We start from the raw sequence: 20,405 nt of genomic DNA on the forward strand, positions 1-20,405 counted from the left end.
GCTCCGTATCTCTGGATGTTAAGTTGTGACAGTTGATCTGGGCGTGTTTCCTGGGTAATCACCAGGTGTTAAACATCTAGCCAAATGGAAACGATCTCTATGGAGGAAATGGGTCAGAAATGAACAGGTAGTGTAATTGAGCTGATGGGTGGCACAGTGCGTAAAACACCGACACCGTGTTTTTGCATCTGAACGAAGTGGTTTCAAATCCTCCCACCGGACTTAAAAAAATACATGTTTCTTTCTTTTTTTTTTTTTTTTTAAATTTTGGTCAGTATGTTTGGTTTTGCTGTCTGTAGATAATATTGGCATGGATGTAGACTTTATTACTTTTGTCGCCGAGGTCTTCTTTATGTCTTTATATCCTTATCTTCACACACACAGGTCTGATTGTGACGACTTTGCAAACGGATCATCTGGAGGGTAAATACATCCTCAGTTAACCTGGAACACTTTTCTATCCTGTGAAACATTTCATTTTTGTGAATTTAAATAAGCCAGTGTCGCGCAATCTGATCTAAATCAGCCTACATCGTATCAATGTATTGATGTTATACTGAACACTTGGCGGTCTGTTACCACACGGTTTGTAACCTTCATGTCAGAATAACGTACACACTGGGTTGGTCTCCTGTCTCTGTTGCTTTCCTACTAACATGTTTTAATAGTGATCAATGAGCGATCACAGCTCCAGCGGGTCCGACTGCGCTCACCTAGTTTCCTTCATCGAGCCCGACAGCGGCCTGACTTTTAGAATGAGAAGGCTCTTGTTTCCAGATATATTTGTCAAGACTGAAAAGAAAAATACAGCAGATATCTCATTTTACGTGACTAACGTGTCAGATTGTTTATTTCCTGGTTAGTCGGTAAGGGGTCCTGAAAAGCCACGCCTACGAAACACCTGTCTCAGAAACGCTGGGAACACCAGCTGATCGGATCGCCAGTTGATCTGGAACAAGCTTCCAGGTGACTGAGCACCATGTTGGAGGATCTACTGCAGTGCTCTACTTCTGCCTCTCTGCTGGGAGTCATGCTGCTGCTGCTGCTGTTTCACCTTTTCCAGTCCAGCTTCAGCTCCAGAGAACAGAACCGGGAGCCTCCAGGACCCAGAGCTTTTCCTCTGCTCGGAAACCTGCTTCAGCTGGATCTCAAGAGACTGGACAAAGTGCTTTTTGATGTAAGAAATCTGTTGCTTGTCTTGAACAATACAGTTCTGTTCATTCCCTGCTGACAGACTGTTTTTACGTATGAACCACATTTGTTGTGAGTCTCACCTGTACCTGCATTACTTCCTTGTAGCTTTCCAAAAAATATGGGCCAGTGTTCACAGTCTACCTTGGACCTCAGAAGGTGGTGGTTCTGGCCGGTTACAGAGCTGTCAAACAGGCTCTGGTCAGCCACGCTGTCGAGTTTGGAAACAGAGAAATCACTCCTGTTTTCCATGATTTCAACCAAGGACACGGTAAGAGAAGGTTTCCAGAGTTAAGTTAAGATAAGATAAGATGTGCCTTTATTGATCTCACAGTGGAGAAATTCAGTGTTGTCAGCAGCAGTACACACAGAGATACACAAATACTCGACAGGAAAATGTACATGTAAAAAAAACAGCACAAATGTAAGTATAAAAATACGCATATAAAAAGAACAGTGCAAATCCAGATATAACAATAATAAACAGTGCAAAAGCCAATATATACATACATACCAACATGTCGTGAAATAGTGCAAATAACCACTGTAACATAAATAAATATTTTTGAATGTAAATGTGAGTATTGGTTATTGTTATATTAAAAACAGGGATATTGCACGTTGTTGGTCTACTGGGAGCACAGCTGGTTGTAGAGTCTCACAGCAGAGGGGAGGAAGGACCTGCGCTACCTCTCTTTGGTACAGCGTGGGTGAAGAAGCCTGGCACTGATGGAGCTTTCCAGGGCTCGTACAGTCCCATGTAGGGGGGTGGGAGGTAATGTCCATGATGATGACAGCTTTGTCATCATCCTCCTGTCACCCACCACCTCCACAGGATCGAGACCGCAGCCCAGGACGGAGCCGGCCTTCTTCAACAGTTTGTTCAGACTCTTCCCCTCAGTAGCCGTGATGCTGCTGCTCCATCAAACCACACCATAAAAAATGGCTGATGTCACCACCGAGTTGTAGAAAGTCCTTTGGAGGCCTTCCTGCACACCGAAGGATCTCAGTCTGCGCAGTGGGTGGAGTCTGCGCTGGCCTTTTTTGTACAGAGCCTGAGTGTTTACAGTCCAGTCCAGGTTGTTGTTCAGGTGAACATCCAGGTACTTGTAAGTACCTGGATGTTGGGGTGATTTTGTGCAGGATGTCTTCCACAGCAACGGCACCTTTTGCTGCCTCAGGCTCATGTTAAACATGTGCTCCACAATCCCGCACAGTTGCCTAGCGCAGGACTTGAGGAGCCTTGAGCCTATGCCATCCAGGCCTATTGCCCTCTTGACCTTCAGCCTGGACTCACTCTTTACCTCTGCTGTAGAGAGCTACACTGGATATGGGGGTGGTGAGTGGACTGGGAGGTCGTGGAAGAGCAGCAGGGAGGGAGGTTGGGCTGTGAGTCCTTTGGATAGCTGTTCCAGTCGGAGGAGGAGGTTGCTGCAGGGCTGGTTGAATGGGAGGAGGGGAGGATGGCTGTTCAAACCTCTTGAAAAACCTGTTTAGGTCATCCACCCACTCCTGAGCCAGCACAGGTCTGGAGTTGTTGTGTCCAGAGATTGTTTTCAGACTGCTCCAGACACCATTGACATCATTCTGCTGCAGCTGCTCTTCCATCCTCCTCTTACAGCTACCCTTCCCCTCTCTAATCTCCCCCCTCGGTTCTCTTATTGACTGTTCCTGGCCTGGTTAAAAACACTAAATATGCTTTGTTTCAGGCATTTTATTTTCCAATGGAGACTCGTGGCGAGAAATGAGGCGGTTTGCTTTAACCACACTGAAGGATTTTGGAATGGGCCGCAGGATCAGTGAAGGAAGAATCACTGAGGAATGTCAGTACCTGATTGAGGAATTTGAGCAACACAAAGGTGCGAATTTTCAATAAAGTTAATGTCATCTTAACATAAGCTCTGTTATAAAGCTCTGCACACCTCTGTTAATACACCAGATTTATAGGGTCAAAGTGGTGTCACCCAAGAGTTGATGTTGTTTTTACCCAAACTAAAAGATATATAGCAAAATAATTACACATAATTAGAATCTATGCTGACCCTTTATTAGCTTTAATGCCACTGAATGTTCAAAATGTCCTCTGTAGATTTGAATCTCAGTCTTTAGCGGCTTTCTTTGGTCTGGTGGACCTTAACAGTTTCTTTTTTTTTTGTACCAGGTAAACCCTTCAGCAACGCTCAGGCAATTCATTATGCTGCGTCAAACATTATATCGACTCTAATGTTTGGAAAGAGGTTTGACTACGACGACCCGGTTTTACGAGCTATGGTGGAAGCAGACAAAGAGACCATCCATCTGACGGGATCAGCTTCCATCATGGTACCTAATGATCACAAGGAACATTTTAATTCACTAAAAGTTCTAAAAATCAAAACAAAACATAGCTGAGCATTTCCTAAAAGTTTTCCTGGAAAGCACAGTGTAATTTTGGTGAGAATATTAATGATCTGATTGGTGGAGCTATAGATTTAAATCTAAGTAATTATTTGGCAATTTACCAGAAACTTTATTCTAGTTTATTGTTCTTATTTAGTATTAGTATTTGCCTGTAGGCAGAATTTACATCCTTTTTATGTTCAGCTGACCTGCTGTGACCAAATTAAATATATATTCTTGTTCATATTAGCAACAAAAACTTAATTCATTTGAAAGTACTAAAGCAGGCGTCTCGAACTTCGGTCCTCGAGGGCCGCAATCCTGCAAGTTTTAGATGTTTCTCTCTTCCAACACACCTGCTTCAAATGATCAGGATCGTTATCAGGCTTCTGCAGAGCTTGATGATGAGCTGATCATCTGAATCTGGTGTGTTGGAAGAGGGAAACATCTAGAACATGCAGGATTGCGGTCCTCGAGGACCGGAGTTTGAGACCCCTGTACTAAAGGAACAACATGCATAAAATATTACTTCATGTTGAAGCTGAATCTGACTTCAACGTTTCAGCTTCTATACCTTCATCTAAACAACAACACAGTCTGAAGAAAACTTTATATACAAACATCACATAAGCAATAAAAGTATGAACGTTCCCCGCAGCAATGTGATGGACTTGAAACTCTTCTTTACTTGACACTGGTCTCCTTCCAAATCATAGAGTTCTCTCCAGGATATAACCTCTCAGGATATTTTCACAAACCGATGTTGAAACGACAACATGTAAAATAAAGCCAAGTATGTTTTCTATTGGGGTTGCAAGGTGGCGCAGTTTGTAGCACTGTTGCCTCGCAGCGAAAAGGTCGCCGGTTCGCGTCCCGGTGGGGGCACCGGGATCTTTCTGAGTGGAGTTTGCATGTTCTCCCCGTGCAGCGTGGGTTCTCTCCGGGTTCTCCGGCTTCCTCCCACAGTCCAGAAACATGCTGAGGTTAATTGGTGATTCTAAATTGTCCGTAGGTGTGAATGTGAGTGTGCTTGGTTGTCTGTCTCTAAGTGTAGCCCTGTGATAGACTGGTTACCTGTCCAGGTGAACCTGCCTTCACCCTGAGTCAGCTGGGATAGGCTGCAGCCCTCCCGCCACCCTAGTGAGGATTAAGCGGTGTATAGATAATGGATGGATGGATGGATGTTTTCTATTGAAGTATAGCAACCAAATGAGGAGCTGAATTAATCCAGCAGGAGCCGAAGATCTTGTGGCTTTAACTGCATTTGCATCATTGCAGATATACAACGTATTCCCCTGGCTGGGCCCTTTCCTCAAAAACTGGAGGATTCTGATGAAAAACGTGGAAAACAACAAGTCGAACATAAGGAGGATAATAGCAGATCTGAAGGGGACTCTCAACCCTGACATGTGCAGATGCTTTGTTGATGCATTTCTCATCCGTCAGCAACATCCAGAGGTGAGGAATCCAACTCCACTGGGTCACTCCCAGGCAGACAATGCAGATCAATAAGTATATTCCCTCTTCTTGCATGTGCCTCCAGAACTCACACTACCACGATGACAACATGCTCTACAGCGTGATAAATCTGTTTGCTGCTGGAACCGATACGACAGGACATTCCCTGCAGTGGTGTCTGCTTTTCATGGCCAAATATCCTCATATTCAAGGTGCAGACATTCACCTACAGGCTCGTCTCAGTTCACAGTGTCCACATAAAACTGGGGATAAAGGAGCTTCACAGGTTAACATATTCAATATTAATTCAGAGCAGGTGCAGGAGGAGCTGAGCAGGGTGGTTGGGAGTCGCCAGGTCCGGATGGAGGACAGGAAGAAACTGCCGTTCACCGACGCTGTGATCCACGAGTCCCAGAGGCTAGCTAACATCGTCCCCATGGCCCTCCCTCACACAACCAGCCAGGACGTCACCTTCCAGGGATACTTCATCAGAAAGGTCAGCTGGTCACCACTCTTTACCCTTAAAGCTGAATCTTTGCTGTTCATTCACCTCTGACTTCTTAAGGTTCTTTAAATGACAGACCTGCTCTGCTCCTTGCCTGCAGGGAACCACAGTGTTTCCTCTGCTGACTTCTGTCCTACATGATGAGAGTGAATGGGAGAGCCCGCACACCTTCAATCCTGCTCATTTCCTGAACGAGGAGGGCAAGTTTATCCGGAGGGACGCCTTCATGCCCTTTTCTGCAGGTAGGACGTCTCTGCTGGAGCTGGTTCTCTGAAGATGTCTTGTGCTTGTACGTGTAGGATCATGCTGAGCTGTTCTGGTCTTGCAGGCCGCAGGGCTTGTCTTGGAGAGGGTCTGGCCAGAATGGAGCTCTTCCTCTTCTTCACTTCCCTCCTGCAGCGCTTCCGTTTCACCGCTCCACCCGGAGTTTCAGAGGATGAGCTGGATCTGACGCCACTTGTGGGATTCACACTCTCTCCTTCTCCTCAAGAGCTGTGTGCCGTCAGCCGCCAGTGACGAAGACTCCTGATTGGTTGTTTTGGTCTTTAGTTGGTGAGAATTGTGTGTAGAAATGTCACCAGCAGACAGAAACCAGCTACAAATCAAATGCACACTGATGTTATCAAGGAGATGGAAGACCAAGTAAGCTTGCTGTGTGTTGTAAAATATACAACAGGTTATAATGATATGGGTGGCAATAAAAACCTTTATCACTATAAACCAAGAAAATGATGTCATGATATTACACAAACTTTAACTGTGAATGTTGTGGTTGCCGATAGTATTGAGCCTCTAATTCAAGTTCGACTTTACTCACCATCGCATACAGCTCAGCAGCCTTGTTAATGCCAATAAACTGAATGTAAACACTCTTCTCTCAAAGCATCAGTTTTCTCTGAAACGTCTCCTCATTATATGTCAGAATTATACACACGGCTGTTAATTAATGGACTTAGTTTGTCGTTTCTCATCGGTACTAATAACCCAGCTTCACAGTCTATTGTTCCTTGTCCATGTTCTCATACTGCTGTGGTCTGTCTGAGAATCCAACGGTAGGAAATCACCAAACAGCACTGATGCCATTAAACCTGGAGGGTTTCTTCTCTGAAAACCAAAGTTAGAGGAAGAAGAGTTGCAGGAAAAGTTTGCATCGATGCAAACTAGGTTTTTAAAGACAACTATAAAAACTAAATTTTTTTTAAAACGCTTCTGATTCTGAACTATTCCTCAGCATGCAGGGCGGATTAATAGTTCAGGCGATGCTGCAGCTTAATGAGGGTTTTCTGGGTGGAGGGTTACCACGCTGTTCTTCACTGATAATGTTCTAATCAGGTGAAATTTAAGGTCTGAAGAAAGAGAAGGCTGGAGCAGAGATGGAGCGTACTGACAGAAAGTGCCACAGACGCAGTGAAATGCTTAAAATAAGTGACACGTTGGTTGGTGTGAAACCGAACTGCACCGTCTGTCCACCCTGAACACTGTGTGTCATCTTCCACTGCCAGGCTGCTGGTTAGCTAAGGAACGTCTGAAATGGAAACGTGAATCACAGACACAGATTTTCTGAGTTCTGACAAAGAAAACACACAAAAAAAAAGTTCAACAGTTCGGTGAAGTTCGGCTTTTCTCTGTTCACAAACATTCTTAACTTCTCCATAATGACTTTTCACAGTCTGCTCACTGAGCGGCGAACATGTTTTGGATCACAACCAGCTCTTTATTTTTTAATCAGTCAGCACAGACAGTCAATAATTCCAGCCCTACTGATACAAGATAAACTCATACAAAATTAACAGGAAGTGTTTTCACAAAAATGACAAATGATCATTTTTTGAATTTGGATTCTTTGTCTTTTGAAAAGACAATTCGTGGTATTATTACAAAAGCACTGTAATCCATTTACTCTATTGCTCTTCATGTCGTCTGAAAATTCACTTTGGAAATAAATAAATTAAAAAATGCTACATTATTTGTTAACTGTAAAAAAAACATGTGCCTTTAATAACAATTAAACAATCACTCCAAAAGCGCATCTGAGCCCTTATCGTCCCCAAACACTGCATGGAATCCAAACCTTCTAAGGTCCTTCCACCTTGATGACGTTGATCTGCTGATCCTGTGAGGTGTGGGTCGCGTTCATCATGGTCGGCGTGGAAACACTGCAGTCCTGGAAGGAGCTCACTGAACAGCTGCTGGGGAAATCAGATGTTTTACTCTGTGACGCTCTGAAAGTCTGAGAATGCGACTGGCTGTATGTGGACACGTAGGACTGTGTGTAGGGAGACATGAGGGCTTGGCTGGTTTGCTGTGAATATGCAGCTGCATATGGTTGTGACTGAGGGGGGGTGTGAGTGAGAGGAAGGCTCTCAGCATTGCTACAAGGTGGAAACCCATTGATGCTTGCAGGGCTCAGTCCTGGCAGTTTGAAGGCCTCCACATTCTCTAAACTTTCCAAAGAGTTGTAGCCGGGCTGGCTTTGGCTGCACGGAGTGTACGTGCCTTGACTGAAACTGAAGGAGTCCTGGCTGAAGGAGGTTGGAGCAGAAGCTGCCGGCAATGCGGAGGGTGACGGAGTTTTGTTGTGCTGCTGCTGAACGCTGCTACACTGTCCAACTTTGGAGGCTAGAGTCTGCAGAGTGTTGAGGATCTGCTTCTGAATCTGCGTTTGCTGCGCCTGCTCCCTCTCCAGCCGGCAGTGCTGCTCCACCAGCATCTTCACCGCCAAGCCCAAGCTGCGCACCTCGGAGCCCAGCGTCTGAATCTGATCCTGCAAACCTCTGCCTGCGGCATCCTGGACCGCCTGCTGTGAACTCGGATTCCCCTCACTGCGACTGGCAGCCTGAGCTCCAGGAGCATGTAGGCGGATAACGGCAGCTCCAGGAGCGGAGGAAGCTAAAGGTGGTAGTGGCCGGTTCAGAAGACGAATCCCAACACGAGGAGGAGGGTGAAGGGAGCGAACAGACAGTCCTGGTCTCTGGGTGAGAAAACGTCTGGGGGTGCTGCCACCTCCAGGCTGACCCTCCATAACAGTCTGAGCAAGATGGAAAACATCTAGTTAAAACCAGTGTCGTGAAGACAAATGTTCCAAATGTGTGTGACCAAATGTTCAGCAACAGACAGAGACTTGATGAGGCTCCCAGAATCAGGAGAGAACAAACCCAATTATTGTGTTGACCTTAATGTCCACAAATCAACCTGCCACTCTGTTTCAGTTATTTGTGGTTGTTTGGCCAAGAATACGTTTTTTAAAAAACACAAACAATACAAATTAAGGAATAACAGAAACAATAAGGACCTCACAATGTATGAAAATACAGCTGCCATCAGCTGAGAACCAGCAAAAACACAGAAAAAGATACAGATGCAGGTATAAAGACTGGAAAACGTATTATTCAAACATAACTCTGGACTAAACAGGTACTGTTTGACTACAATAAAATCTCACTGTAGTTGAGGTGAATAAAGATAATTACCAGACCCATTTTGGCATTTGAGGTTTGTGCTGTTGTCACCTTGTCAGTGGTCAGATCGTAGGTTTCAGGCTGCTGTGGCAGAGCAGTCCTCAGATCAGCACCTTGGACACTTGAGTGGTCTCGCCTCAACATCGATGCCACCTGGTGGAACGACTGTTGAAACACAACGTTTGCAAGATATCACTGAAAGTGAAGTTTGTGGCAAAACAGTAATTCCAAACAGTTAAGATTGTGACAAGAGAGCTTGTGTTTAGGTTGACACATACCTTCATCCTGTGTGACAGAGCTTTATCCAAAAGTCTCTTTCGAGCTGCCAGCATTGAGCTGGTGGCTGGAGAAGGTGTGACTCTCCTCCTCATGAGGGAAGACGCAGCTCCCGTCTCTGACCTCGTGCCTGAGGACTGGGGAGCTCGTTGTTGGCTGTGCTGTGCAAGAGACGTGACGCTAACAATCTGGATGTCGTTCTCTTCCTTATTTCGTTCACTCTGCTGTTCCGGCCTGCTGCCTCCAATGTTCTCCACAGATCCGGATGAATTTGCTGTAGCTTCTGAATTTGTGGAAGCCTGTTTGGCAAAGTCTGCAGCTGTTGCAAAGCTGGCATGATGAGACGCCTCCCGCAACAGGTTCTGGAGATGAATGTTACTCCAGCTCTCCTGCATCGACCCAGTTCGAGCCTGCACCTGTGCTGGTGATGTGCTGCTTCCTGCCTCCACGGGTCTGACCCTCCCCGGTGGCCTCCCCTGGAACTCCCTCAGGAACAGGTAGATGGCCTGAGCAGAGACCTTGATGTTCTCCAGCTCCAGCACAGCTTTGATCTTACGGAAACTCAGACCAGCCTTCCTCAGCTCCACCACCTTGTGTTTGGCAGCATCATCCAGCCGACCCATAGTGTCTCAGTCCAGAACAACCGTTCAAGTTCAGCTGGTGATCTCTAGAAGAAAAATACAAATCAAATTGTTACCAACACTTAGTGTATGTTTAACCATAAGAAATCAATTTAAAAACTGTGAGTTGTGTGACTATAGGTGCTGCTGCTATGGGTGTCCACTAGTTTCCGAAAATATCAGAGATGCAGTGAGTTTTAGTACTACTTTTACTAAGAAGTTCTGCTCAGTTTCAAATGGGATCACTATGAGGTAGGTGGCACAATATATCATTTCAGAATTTACACTGACCAAAGAAAGGTACCCGGTCAGCAGCTTCTTGCCACTGCATGAGACGCCACAACGAATTTGTTTAAATCATTTAAAGCAGCATCAGTGCAAAGTGAGAACAAAAAATATTTTGGATGTCTTTGCCAGCGTTACACCACATGAAAAAGGAACCAAACAGCTGTTTTCAACTTAAAAAAAAAAAATAATAATAATATTTTCTATGCAGATGCAATCCCCTAAAAGATTCTGGGTAATTATAGTGAAATGATTCACTTTTTGCAAAAAGAGTTATTCAAGTGATGACACTACTAGTAATTTGTTAAACTGCAGAAAAACAAAAATATCGTGATGTTAGTGTTTTCCCAACATAATGTACTATATGAATATATATTTTACCACGAGATTTTTTTTCTAGTTATAAAAATATATTATTGTGTCACGTTATACTAACACGTTTATTAGCACATCACAGTAAAAAAACAAAAAAAACAACAACAAAAAACCGCTTTTCTCGTGTAATTCATATTGTTAAAACCAAAAAAGACCAAATCAATGACTGAACAGAGGGCAATGCTGCAGTTTATTCGGTATGTATACGTTTCCAAGGTTGGCATGGACACATAATCTTTTCAAGTGCAGAACTCAGATAACTACAGTGACACACACACACGAAAACATACATTTCTTAACATTAAATGCATATTTTATTGAGCAACCAGGCGACATGGTGACTGATTACTACTCACATGTTTGTGCCCAGATTGAAAACAGAACGACACTGATTTATTACAACCTGTCCTTCACCGTGGAGGCAGAATGCAGAACAGTAACTTGGAATTAAGTTCATCAGTAGCAGCCGGATAGCTGAGCTAGCTAACGATCAAAGCTAACAGCGCTTTAAAGTGATGCTCTCACCGCGGCGACAGGACGGAAGCTGTGCTGGTGTTTCCTGTTGGTTTAAATCCCTTCAGTCATGATGAAACGGTTCGTTTGTACACAGCCACGCTGCGGTTTCACTTACAGAAACTCACATTTTACAGAAAACAACGTAAAATAAACAAATGACTTGTAAGTGGCGCGCAGGTGGCTACGTAACTTCCGGTTGTCGTCATCACCCTGCGACAGGCCTTTAGCGGGGAAGTGGCAGCACGTCGTTTTAGAGAAATGTAAGTTTGAGCTTCTATTCGTTTGTAAATGTGGTAGTTTCGAATCAAGCAGGTAAATCAGGCCGTACGGAGAGTTGAGTGGTGTTTTCTGATGGTATTCAGCAGCATGTATGTCGATCTTTAAGGCGGAGGGTGATCGGCAGCTGCAGCCCCGCGGAGCCGCTCGTTGTTTTGAGTTGAATGAAATTCAATGGCGGCGGATTTCTGTCCGTTAGAGCAGTAAAGTAATCCAAAAAACTAGGAGTTTCATTGATAACTGCAGTAACTACAAATTATACTAATGTTACGATAACATTAAAGCCCCTGTAACGTTTACAGTAAAGTCACGTCTTTAACCATCAGACAAAATAATATAAAACATTAATTTACCTGATGGATGAAATTAAACATTAAAGTTGAGACCCTACAATGTCATTAATTTTTTTTATTAATTCATCCCAATAACGTAAATGTTAAGTTTAAGAGCTTACAATATTATCTGTAATACAAATTAGTCTGACTAATTTTATTGTCAAGGTTAAGATCTTACAGTGTTTCTGTGTGTGTACCTAGATAGAGTTAAGACTCTGCAAAATTATACATGGAAATCTAACAAAGATTTCCTATGATCAATGCATGCTAAATAGTTTAAGATGGCTTCACTCTACTTCTGTCAGTCGAGTCATGTGCTTTTTTTTTGCTTCCAAACGAACCTGAACCATTAATAATAGATTCTGTGGTCAATTACTTCCCTTTGGTTTCAGTCTTTCCATTGTATTTACTGCCACAAGCACATTACTGGATCATCTTGTGTTGATGAGGCTTATTTTTCTGTAAAATAAAAGGGAATTTTCCTATTTTTCTCAATAAAATCCTGATTTGTATCGTTATAGTTTGAATAATTTTAGCTGTTGGACGAGCAATCTGATATCTTTATTTTGTATAATTGTGACTTTTATAATGACAATAATTATTTTCCTTTTCAGTTATTCTATAAGTTGTTTGGATTATAAAATGACACAAAATAGTGCAAAATGGGAATGAATTGTCCTCAAATGTTTCTTTCACAACTACTGTCACAGAAAAGTAAAGTAGCCAGAAAATGTTCACGTTTAAGAAGCTGCAATCGGAGGACTTTGACTTTTATCATAATAGTTGACAAGTAATCTACTAATCGTTGAAGCTGTAGTTGCCTTAGACCTTTCTCAGAGTAAAGATATCAAAGTGACAGTCGTTTTCTTTGTGACTTTAGGGCTCCATCACCTACAAAACGGAAGGAGGAGGAAAAAACAAAAGAAAGAGGCAAAGAAAAGACTGGTACCAAGGAAGGAGAGAAGGAGAGAGGACGGGACAAAGCGAAGAAACGTCGCAGTGCTTCCACTGGCAGCAGCAGCAGCAGGTTCGCTCTCTAAATGCCTCACGCCTTTTTTATTTATGGTCGCGTTGGAGATACAATCTGTCTGTGGATAATTTCTAATGTAATCTATTCTCCTTATGTTTTGACTGTGACCAGGTCCAGATCCAGCTCTACTTCCAGCAGCAGCTCTGGTTCCAGCTCAGGTTCCTCAAGTGGATCTAGTTCTTCTGGGTCCAGCCACTCTGGTTCTTCTAGCTCTCGATCCTCCTCCTCTTCCAGCTCCTCAGGCTCCCCCAGCCCCAGCCGCAGACGCCACGACAACCGTCGCCGCTCTCGCTCAGCGTAAGTCGTTCAATTTGATGTAATTACACAATATTTATTTCTGTCATCTCTTTTATGTTCACTTGTTTGAGTCCTGATCAAGTTATTGAGGGTTTGATTGTGATCCTGCAGCTCTAAAACACAGAAGAGAGGCGATGACAAGGAACGCAGGAAAAGAAGCCCCAGTCCCAAACCAACCAAAGTTCATTTGGGGCGTCTGACCAGGAACGTAACCAAGGTCAGCTGAGAAACAAGATGAAGCTTTATGGAGCCGTAAACATAAATATGATTAAATATAACTTCAGATTACAGCTGCATCTCAGAAATTTTCAGCCAGACGTTAGGAAACTAACTTTCAAAGGTACATTTAGTGGCCTGATGTTTAGATGCTGGACCTTCATCAGGCAAACGGCACCAAAACATCTTATTAATACATTTTTCTCTGCAAGTTAGACAGTGTGCTGGAGTCTAATGGAACTTCTGGATGCGTCAGTGCATCTCAAAAAGTTTAAAATCGTCTCAGTTATTTAAACAAAGTGAAAATGTATTTCAGACTAACTACACATGAGGTGAAATATTTAAAAGTTTGATTTTTTTTATTTTTATTTTTTTTAGAAAACTCTGGACTAAAATGGAAAAGAAAAATAGAATTTCTGAGATGATTCCATTATATTGATTAAGTGTGTTTGTGTTGAATAAACAGGCGTGTTAGTGTCGTTGTAGCAGTTTATTTCATGTGCTGAGTCCAGATGATGTCGTACATCAACAAGATCAAATAACATACGTGTTGTTCAACAGGACCACATCCAGGAGATCTTCTCTACTTATGGGAAAATAAAGATGGTTGACCTCCCAATGGACAGGCTCCACCCACACCTGCCCAGAGGCCACGCCTATGTGGAGTTTGAGACCCCTGAGGAGGCCCAGAAGGCCCTGAAGCACATGGATGGAGGTGGGCAGCATGTTCACGCCATACCTCACATAGTCAGACCGATGTGTGTTAATGTTGTGTAACGTTGTGTGGTGTCTGCTCAACAGGTCAGATCGACGGTCAGGAAATCACTGCTTCTGCTGTGCTGACTCAGCGGATCCGTCCTCCGCCTCGCCGACCTTCTCCCCCTCGCCGGATGCCTCCACCTCCACCCATGTGGCGTCGCAGCCCACCGCGGATGAGGAGGAGGTCGGAGAATGATCTTTTTAGTACGTTTATGTTCTTCGGTTTGGACCATGAAGCCGTCTGAACCTTTCTGTGTGTTTTGTCTTCGTGTCGTCGCAGGTCTCGCTCCCCGAGGAGGCGTTCTCCAGCTCGGCGCCGCTCTCGCTCCAGATCTCCTGGTCGCAGGCGTCACCGCTCTCGCTCCAGCTCCAACTCCTCCAGATAGACGGTTTTCCACCTCCAGATACCTTCTGATCTCTTAGATTCTGTGGCACCAGATCAGCTGTAGAACCTGTTCTCCCAGACTTTATGGACTCACCAGAAACAAAACCATCTGCATTGTAGCCGACCTGAACATCTGTGTGTGTAGGTAGCAAAAATGCTTTTTTTTTTTTTTTTAATGAAAATGTAAGTTGTCTTTTTTTTTCATATTTGCTAAGTTGATTCTGAGAAACTGGCTCAGTATTTATGTTCTTTCAGGCTGGGTTTGGACTCCACTGAGATCTACCAATGTTCTGTTTAAACTGTCTTCTTTTTACCATGTATTGACTTTTTAGACATTTTGAAAAATAAAAATGCAGAAACATCGAGATTCTGAAAGTTCCTCACCGTTCTCCTTCTTGGTCAAACACCTGCGAGGTTTGTCGTCTCAGTCGAACCTCACTGGGATCTGCAGAACATTTAATGTGTGTGCCCAAAACACACCTGGAGTCTTTCTTATACAAACACAGCAACATGTTCACAGCGATTACATTTGCTTTACAATCCCCTGATGTGTGTTTCTGCGCTGTGCTCTGTTGGGCTCTAAACATCCTCAGGTTCAGCATCAGCCTAAACATGATGAGCAGCAACCTCACTGTACATGTTTTGGTTTGTGAAAGGCAAATTTAAACGGTACATTTAGTGCAACATGGTACCTTTTTATGCATCGTCAGACTTTTAAAACATTCATCTCAGAAACAGAGTAAAACCGTTTAGCTGAGACACCTGCAGCTCACATGTTAAGTTTGGGTTTAGACTTGGATTAAGGTGAACCTACAGCAGCGCGTCGTACCTGCTGTTCTGGTTACCAGCAGACACTCTGAGATCATGTCCTTCTATTTCTGTAAACCTGATGGTATTTTAATGGCTGCGATGGACTCGGGGTTATTTTGTAGGTTGCTCCTGACTCATGAACCCAACCAGACGAGCTGCAGGCAGGACGGGACACAACAGAACATCTTCACAGCAGGTAGGGGAAACTACCTTCATGACAGGGATCCATCAGGTGTCCCAGTAAACTGTGGAACCACCAGCAGCCAGCCAGCCCATTTGGACAGAGGTCTGTTTTTAATAGTATCGTAGACATTTGCTGCTGGCGTTGTACTGGACTGTCGTGGTGGTCTACATTCCAACCCCCGGCTATGATCATGAGCTCCGACTAGCGACAGAAAGAATGAGATCGTGGTTACAAGCTGGATGAGCTTTCTCCGTAGGGTGGCAGATCAGATTAGATTAGGTAGAACCTTACTGATCCCTTATTAGGGTACCTCAGAGAAATTATTGTTCTAGCAGCAGCACAACACCGACAAAGACAGCAGCACACATCAATTCAGAAAAAAGCAGTAAACAAGGAACAAAGGAAGCAAACTGTTAGATAGGATAGCAGCACGGTGTAATACTGCTACTACTACTACTACTACTATTACTAATAGCAATATAAATAAATACTAATGATAACAATAGTACTGATAATAGTAACATGCTATATGATAACAATCAGTGTAGTTGTAGGAGCTCAATTATATGTGAAGGGATTTTGGTACTATTCCAGCCTTTAATAACATAGTTATTACACATTTTATGACAGAAATATTCATTAAAATTACAGAAAACAAGATTTTCCCAAAATGATTGTTGTGGTATAAATAAAAGGAGCTCAATAATGCCTGAGGGGATTTTTGTACTACTACAACCTCTAATAACATAGTTATTACACATTTTATGTCTATAAAATTCATTAAAAAAATTACATTAGAACATATTTTCCCCAAATAACTGTTGTAGTACAAACAAAAGGAGTTTGATTATATGTGAGGGGATTTTGGTACTATTCCAGCCTTTAATAGTAAAGTTATTACACACTTTATGACAGAAATATTCATAAAAATTACATAAAAAAAAGATTTTCCTCAAATAATTATGGTAGTATAACCTGCCTGGATGGATTGTTGTGTGGGTTGGTTTATTTTACCCTACACTATTCCTTGGCAACACTATTGATTTTTTTTGTAGCATCTCTCTTCAGTATTGCACTTTGTAGACGGTCCCTGCTCTACCGAGCCAGAGCCGACAGCGCATTGGAGTCAGTTGAAGTCGTCGCGTACGAAGGGCGGCTTGTAATGTTTAAAATCGAGCTGTAGCTTGCAGTCTACATAACTGGCCTCAGATATAAGTGTTGTTTTTCTGAAAGCAATGTTCCGTTAATTACTTTTTGTCACGGGAACCGCGAATCTGTGAATATCTTTCTAACTTTACTTAACTTCAGCAGCCCTGGTTTCATGTAAAAGGACTAAAACATCTTTTCATTAACGAGGAGGAATTAATCCCAACAGTCAAAACACATTCTAAACTGAGCACAAAGGCAAGAAGTGACAGAGTATTTATCATTAGCATTATGGATCGATACTGCTGCCTCCACCACCCAAACCCAGATAGGTGAAGAAGACGGATAGATGGGAGTCCATTTGGGTTTTTCGTGCCGTGTTATGTGAAACAGCACTGTACAGGGACACCTGGGCCGAGTTTGAAACAGAAGCGGCTGAAGCAGATGTGGAGATGAAGTCTGACTCGTCCAGGTAGGACACCAGAGGTCCAGAAACCTCAAACTTCGAGGTTCTGGTAGAGGACCTGAGGATTAAAATGAGCTGTTTTAGGAATAAATGGAATTTCTTGTCTGATTCTATCCACCTCGAGGCACCAAACCTCGGTACAGAAAACATTTTAGGTCCATATGTATGAAATCTTTAAGAGTTTGTGGGTTTGTTGTCAGATGTGTTGGACCTTCAGGCCCTTCAGAACCACACTGAGTTCACTTCCCTCAGAGTGTGAAACCACCCTGTGCCTGCCCATGCACATTAAATATCTGCGCTCTGCAGAACGTGGTCTGACTGTGGGCGGAGATCTGCGTCACCAGAATGACCGCTGGGTGTCTCACTGCAACACTCAGAGCACTTTAATGTGTCAGTAGGATCTGGACGGGTTCTACAACATCAGCCGAACTGAGACTTCAGACCTCCTCCTCCGCCTCCATCAGCCTCCATCCTCCTCCAGCAGCTGTTTGGACGCTTTTACGCACTTTTACGCACTCCGTCCGGCGCGTCTCCGGCTGCGGTCCGACTCTCGATGTATGAAGTTTGAAGATTTCAGCCGCTGAAAAGGCGAAGCAGCAGAATCTCCCGAACCATCGGAACCATGGCTTCAGACCCAGAAAGCAGCAGGCAGCGCTTGAATCAGCTGCTGGCTAAAGCTGGGAACGGAAGCTGCGCGGACTGCGGAGCTGCAGGTGACTTCAGGCTCCTTTTTCCTGCTTAGACGCGCATTCTGCTCGTTCCTTTACATTTCCGTGAGCTGCAGATGATTAACTGGATGCCACAGCTTCAGAGTGGTTTAGTTTGAGGGAGGCAGGTTAGGAAACCTAGAACAGCTGACATGTTATAGATCCTCACACATCACAGCGATGAGGACTCTCATTCAGGAGCAATAATTAGTTTTTAAACCAGTTGTGGACTTGTAGCACTTCAGTTTTAGTAAATTAGTAATGTAGACACTCCTTCATGTATGCAGTGCTGAATGGGGAGTTGGTTCACACTTATCAACCTCAGACATCCACAAATGCAAACAGGTGTGGTTTGTGAAGTGTTCTCCTCTCATGAACTCTGAGTTAAAGCTCTACCAGCTCATAAAACAGGAGAGCAGCCAATCAAACAGCACTGATTTGAGTTTTCTTAAAGTCCCTTCTTTCAGATCTCCTGGTTATCAGGTTAGTCAAGTGTCCGATTTTAATCTTCATGCATTTTTATATTGTGGATTGTGTGTTATTCTGCTTCCATGCTCTTTATCTGCCAATCAGTTAGCCACACATCAGAGCCTTGTCTGCTTTGCACAGTTTGCAGCTTTCTATTTATGCTCGAGGAAGTTCTTTGTTCTTGTGCTGCTGTTGCATGTCTGTGAGCTGAAACCTCGTCTGACCACCCAGTCTTCTTTAGGCTGAAGAGCTGTGAACTCACCTGCATTGATCAGAGTTAAGATTCTGAAGATTAGGAGGAGCGTTAAGGGCGTCTGTGTGGCTGCTCACGTCTGTTCTGCAGCATCGTCCTGCGCTGTTTTGCATCTTGTCGTGCTTCACGACTTATAAAGACAAACAAGCGCTTTTCCTTTTTTGATGAGCTTCTTGGGAACCAAACCAAATGTCTTGAGCAGTAAAACAAAGCTCTCTGCCGTCCGCCAACCTGCTTCCTGTCTGCTGTGAACTCTTGTTTGAAACGCGGTCTCTAGTATTCACATTAAAACCAATTAGACAAATGACTCAATATGTATTTGTCTGTCATTCCTTCAGGTTTCGACCCTCCTGTGGACTCTGTTCTTATCCTGTCAGACGTCTGTCCATCCTTTTGTTGCTCCTTCTTTTAGGCACCAGTCTGATGTTTCTGTCTACTTGTGTTAATGTTTAAGCTGCTGGTTTAGTTGCTGCTGTTGCAGTTGTGTTGATTTTTTGAGTTTAACTTAGTTTTTAAAATCGTCTTCGTCCTGTCTTGCAGATCCGGAGTGGGCGTCCTACACGCTGGGTGTGTTTGTGTGTCACAGCTGCTCAGGCCTCCACAGAAACATTGCTCAGATCAGCAAGGTCAAGTCTCTGCTGCTGGATCCCTGGAGCTCCTCTGAGCTGGAGGTGGGAACAAATGTTAGCTGTTGATATATATATATGCAGAGTCACTTTTACTCTGCCTCTGTTTGCCATCCAGCCTCCTCACAGTCTGAGCATCACTGTCTGGAAGAATAAGACGAGTCATCAGTATGAGCCGAGGCCGATCTGAAAGGCCTGAACCAGCAGCTGGTCGGCACAACAACTGGCTCTGTGTGTTTGGTGTGTGTGAGTCCAGCTCAGAAATCCTTTTAAAACAGGCAACAGTGAGACGTACATGTGTTGTGTTTAGACGTGCCGCTGTGTGAGATGAACTGGGTGCTTGCGTGAATTTGTGCAACAGAAAAGTTGGTGGTTTGTTTTGCAACCAGCTCCTTCTCTTCCTGCGTCGCCTTCGTCGCTTTCCGTCCTTGATTTGTGTGTTTCTGTTGAACACAGAGAATGAATCAGCGTCTCCCTTTGAGCAGCCACCAAACACTAATTCATTAGAACAGTGATCCACTCAGAGCTCCAGTAAGCACCTCAACACTCAGATCCACGCTGACAAACATCATGGATGCTTCCCTCCTCTGCAGTTTATGGACTCTGTGGGTAACTACGCTGCCAAGGCCAAGTATGAACAGCTGGTTCCTGCCTTCTACTACTGTCCCACCTACAAAGACTGCATGTAAGTGATGCTTCCTCTGCTGCTCCACAGCTCCACGCCTCCAGCTGATGGTCCGTCAGAACCCAAGCACAGCTTATGAGGCAGATTAGGATGATATAAAAAGTTTGCTTAAAGGTTTTGTCAGTAAAACACAACATGTCAGTAAAATTAAGTGGCAGCTACAATAAAGAGGCACAACAGCTGAAGTCAGATTCTTATTGATGTAAACAACAACAAGCTGCGACAAAATGCTGAACTGCAGGTTAGAATCCCAGAACAGACCTGCACTTAGTTTAGTTGGTTTAGTTTGGTTCATTAGTGGTAATGTTTCCTTCATGTGTCCTTCATGTGTCCTTCATGTGTCCTTCATGTATCCATCAACTCCTTCATGTGTTCTTCATGTGTCCTTCATCTCCTTTATGTGTCCTCCATCTCTTTCATGTGTCCTTCATGTGGTCATCAACTCCTTTTTGTGTCATTCATGTGTCCTTCATCTCCTGCATGTGTCCTTCATCTCCTTAATTTGTCCTCCATTTCCTTCATGTGTCATTCATGTGTCCTTCATCTCTTTCATGTATTCTTCATCTCCTTCTTGCGTCCTTCATGCGTCATTTATGTGTCCTTCATGTATCCTTCATGTGTTCATCATCTCCTTCATGTGTCCTTCATCTCCATTATGTGTTCTTCATGTATTCTTCATCTCCTTCATTTCCTTCATGT

At 43.8% G+C, this 20,405-nt stretch overlaps 4 protein-coding genes across 5 annotated transcripts in view; 3 read left to right on the forward strand and 1 right to left on the reverse strand.

Moving 5' to 3' along the window:
- The first annotated feature begins 979 nt into the window (after positions 1 to 979).
- On the forward strand, positions 980 to 6,107 carry LOC103363433 (cytochrome P450 2K1-like). Its single transcript, XM_008290200.1, has 9 exons — positions 980 to 1,177; positions 1,300 to 1,462; positions 2,901 to 3,050; positions 3,353 to 3,513; positions 4,849 to 5,028; positions 5,114 to 5,240; positions 5,340 to 5,524; positions 5,634 to 5,775; positions 5,862 to 6,107. The coding sequence occupies exons 1-9, from the start codon at positions 980 to 982 to the stop codon at positions 6,047 to 6,049; spliced, it is 1,494 nt and encodes a 497-aa protein (XP_008288422.1). The 3' UTR covers positions 6,050 to 6,107.
- Positions 6,108 to 7,222: 1,115 nt separating this feature from the next.
- LOC103363434 (uncharacterized) lies at positions 7,223 to 11,212 on the reverse strand. 2 transcript variants are annotated; one of them, XM_008290202.1, is made up of 4 exons: positions 11,073 to 11,212; positions 9,270 to 9,934; positions 9,043 to 9,156; positions 7,223 to 8,561 (listed from the first exon to the last, which is right to left on the reverse strand). In XM_008290202.1, exons 2-4 carry the CDS (start codon positions 9,888 to 9,890, stop codon positions 7,608 to 7,610), a joined length of 1,689 nt encoding a protein of 562 aa, XP_008288424.1. In that variant the 5' UTR covers positions 9,891 to 9,934; positions 11,073 to 11,212; the 3' UTR covers positions 7,223 to 7,607. The 2 variants fall into 2 exon arrangements, with proteins under 2 accessions (XP_008288424.1, XP_008288423.1); XM_008290201.1 differs by having other exon boundaries at positions 9,004 to 9,156.
- Positions 11,213 to 11,256: 44 nt separating this feature from the next.
- Positions 11,257 to 14,731, forward strand: rnps1 (RNA binding protein S1, serine-rich domain). The gene is made up of 7 exons (XM_008290204.1): positions 11,257 to 11,323; positions 12,555 to 12,701; positions 12,816 to 13,001; positions 13,113 to 13,218; positions 13,779 to 13,932; positions 14,019 to 14,160; positions 14,257 to 14,731. Coding segments are annotated over exons 1-7 (843 nt in total). The 5' UTR covers positions 11,257 to 11,321; the 3' UTR covers positions 14,363 to 14,731.
- Positions 14,732 to 17,385: 2,654 nt separating this feature from the next.
- LOC103363436 (arf-GAP with dual PH domain-containing protein 1-like) overlaps positions 17,386 to 20,405 on the forward strand; it is a 22,189-nt gene continuing 19,169 nt past the window's right edge. The window contains exons 1-3 of the mRNA XM_008290205.1: positions 17,386 to 17,680; positions 18,936 to 19,066; positions 19,615 to 19,706. Coding sequence (XP_008288427.1) covers positions 17,590 to 17,680; positions 18,936 to 19,066; positions 19,615 to 19,706 — 314 coding nt within the window. The 5' untranslated portion in view covers positions 17,386 to 17,589. The remainder of the gene's footprint in view (positions 17,681 to 18,935; positions 19,067 to 19,614; positions 19,707 to 20,405) is intronic.

This window comes from Stegastes partitus, unplaced genomic scaffold (assembly GCF_000690725.1).
Source record: "Stegastes partitus isolate 25-593 unplaced genomic scaffold, Stegastes_partitus-1.0.2 Scaffold660, whole genome shotgun sequence".
Taxonomy (NCBI): domain Eukaryota; kingdom Metazoa; phylum Chordata; class Actinopteri; family Pomacentridae; genus Stegastes; species Stegastes partitus.

Excerpts from the sequence above, each read along its gene's own strand:
- LOC103363433 (XM_008290200.1), top strand. The coding sequence starts at position 980 with ATGTTGGAGGATCTACTGCAGTGCTCTACTTCTGCCTCTCTGCTGGGA. Across the intron at positions 3,051-3,352 it reads GGAATTTGAGCAACACAAAG|GTAAACCCTTCAGCAACGCT; the intron begins GTGCGAATTTTC and ends TTTTTGTACCAG. Across the intron at positions 5,776-5,861 it reads CTTCATGCCCTTTTCTGCAG|GCCGCAGGGCTTGTCTTGGA; the intron begins GTAGGACGTCTC and ends CTGGTCTTGCAG.
- LOC103363434 (XM_008290201.1), bottom strand. The coding sequence starts at position 9,890 with ATGGGTCGGCTGGATGATGCTGCCAAACACAAGGTGGTGGAGCTGAGG. Across the intron at positions 9,157-9,269 it reads CTCTGTCACACAGGATGAAG|TCGTTCCACCAGGTGGCATC; the intron begins GTATGTGTCAAC and ends GTGTTTCAACAG. Across the intron at positions 8,562-9,003 it reads CAAATGCCAAAATGGGTCTG|ACTGTTATGGAGGGTCAGCC; the intron begins GTAATTATCTTT and ends CATCTTGCTCAG.
- rnps1 (XM_008290204.1), top strand. Across the intron at positions 13,002-13,112 it reads CGTCGCCGCTCTCGCTCAGC|CTCTAAAACACAGAAGAGAG; the intron begins GTAAGTCGTTCA and ends GTGATCCTGCAG. Across the intron at positions 14,161-14,256 it reads CCACCGCGGATGAGGAGGAG|GTCTCGCTCCCCGAGGAGGC; the intron begins GTCGGAGAATGA and ends GTGTCGTCGCAG.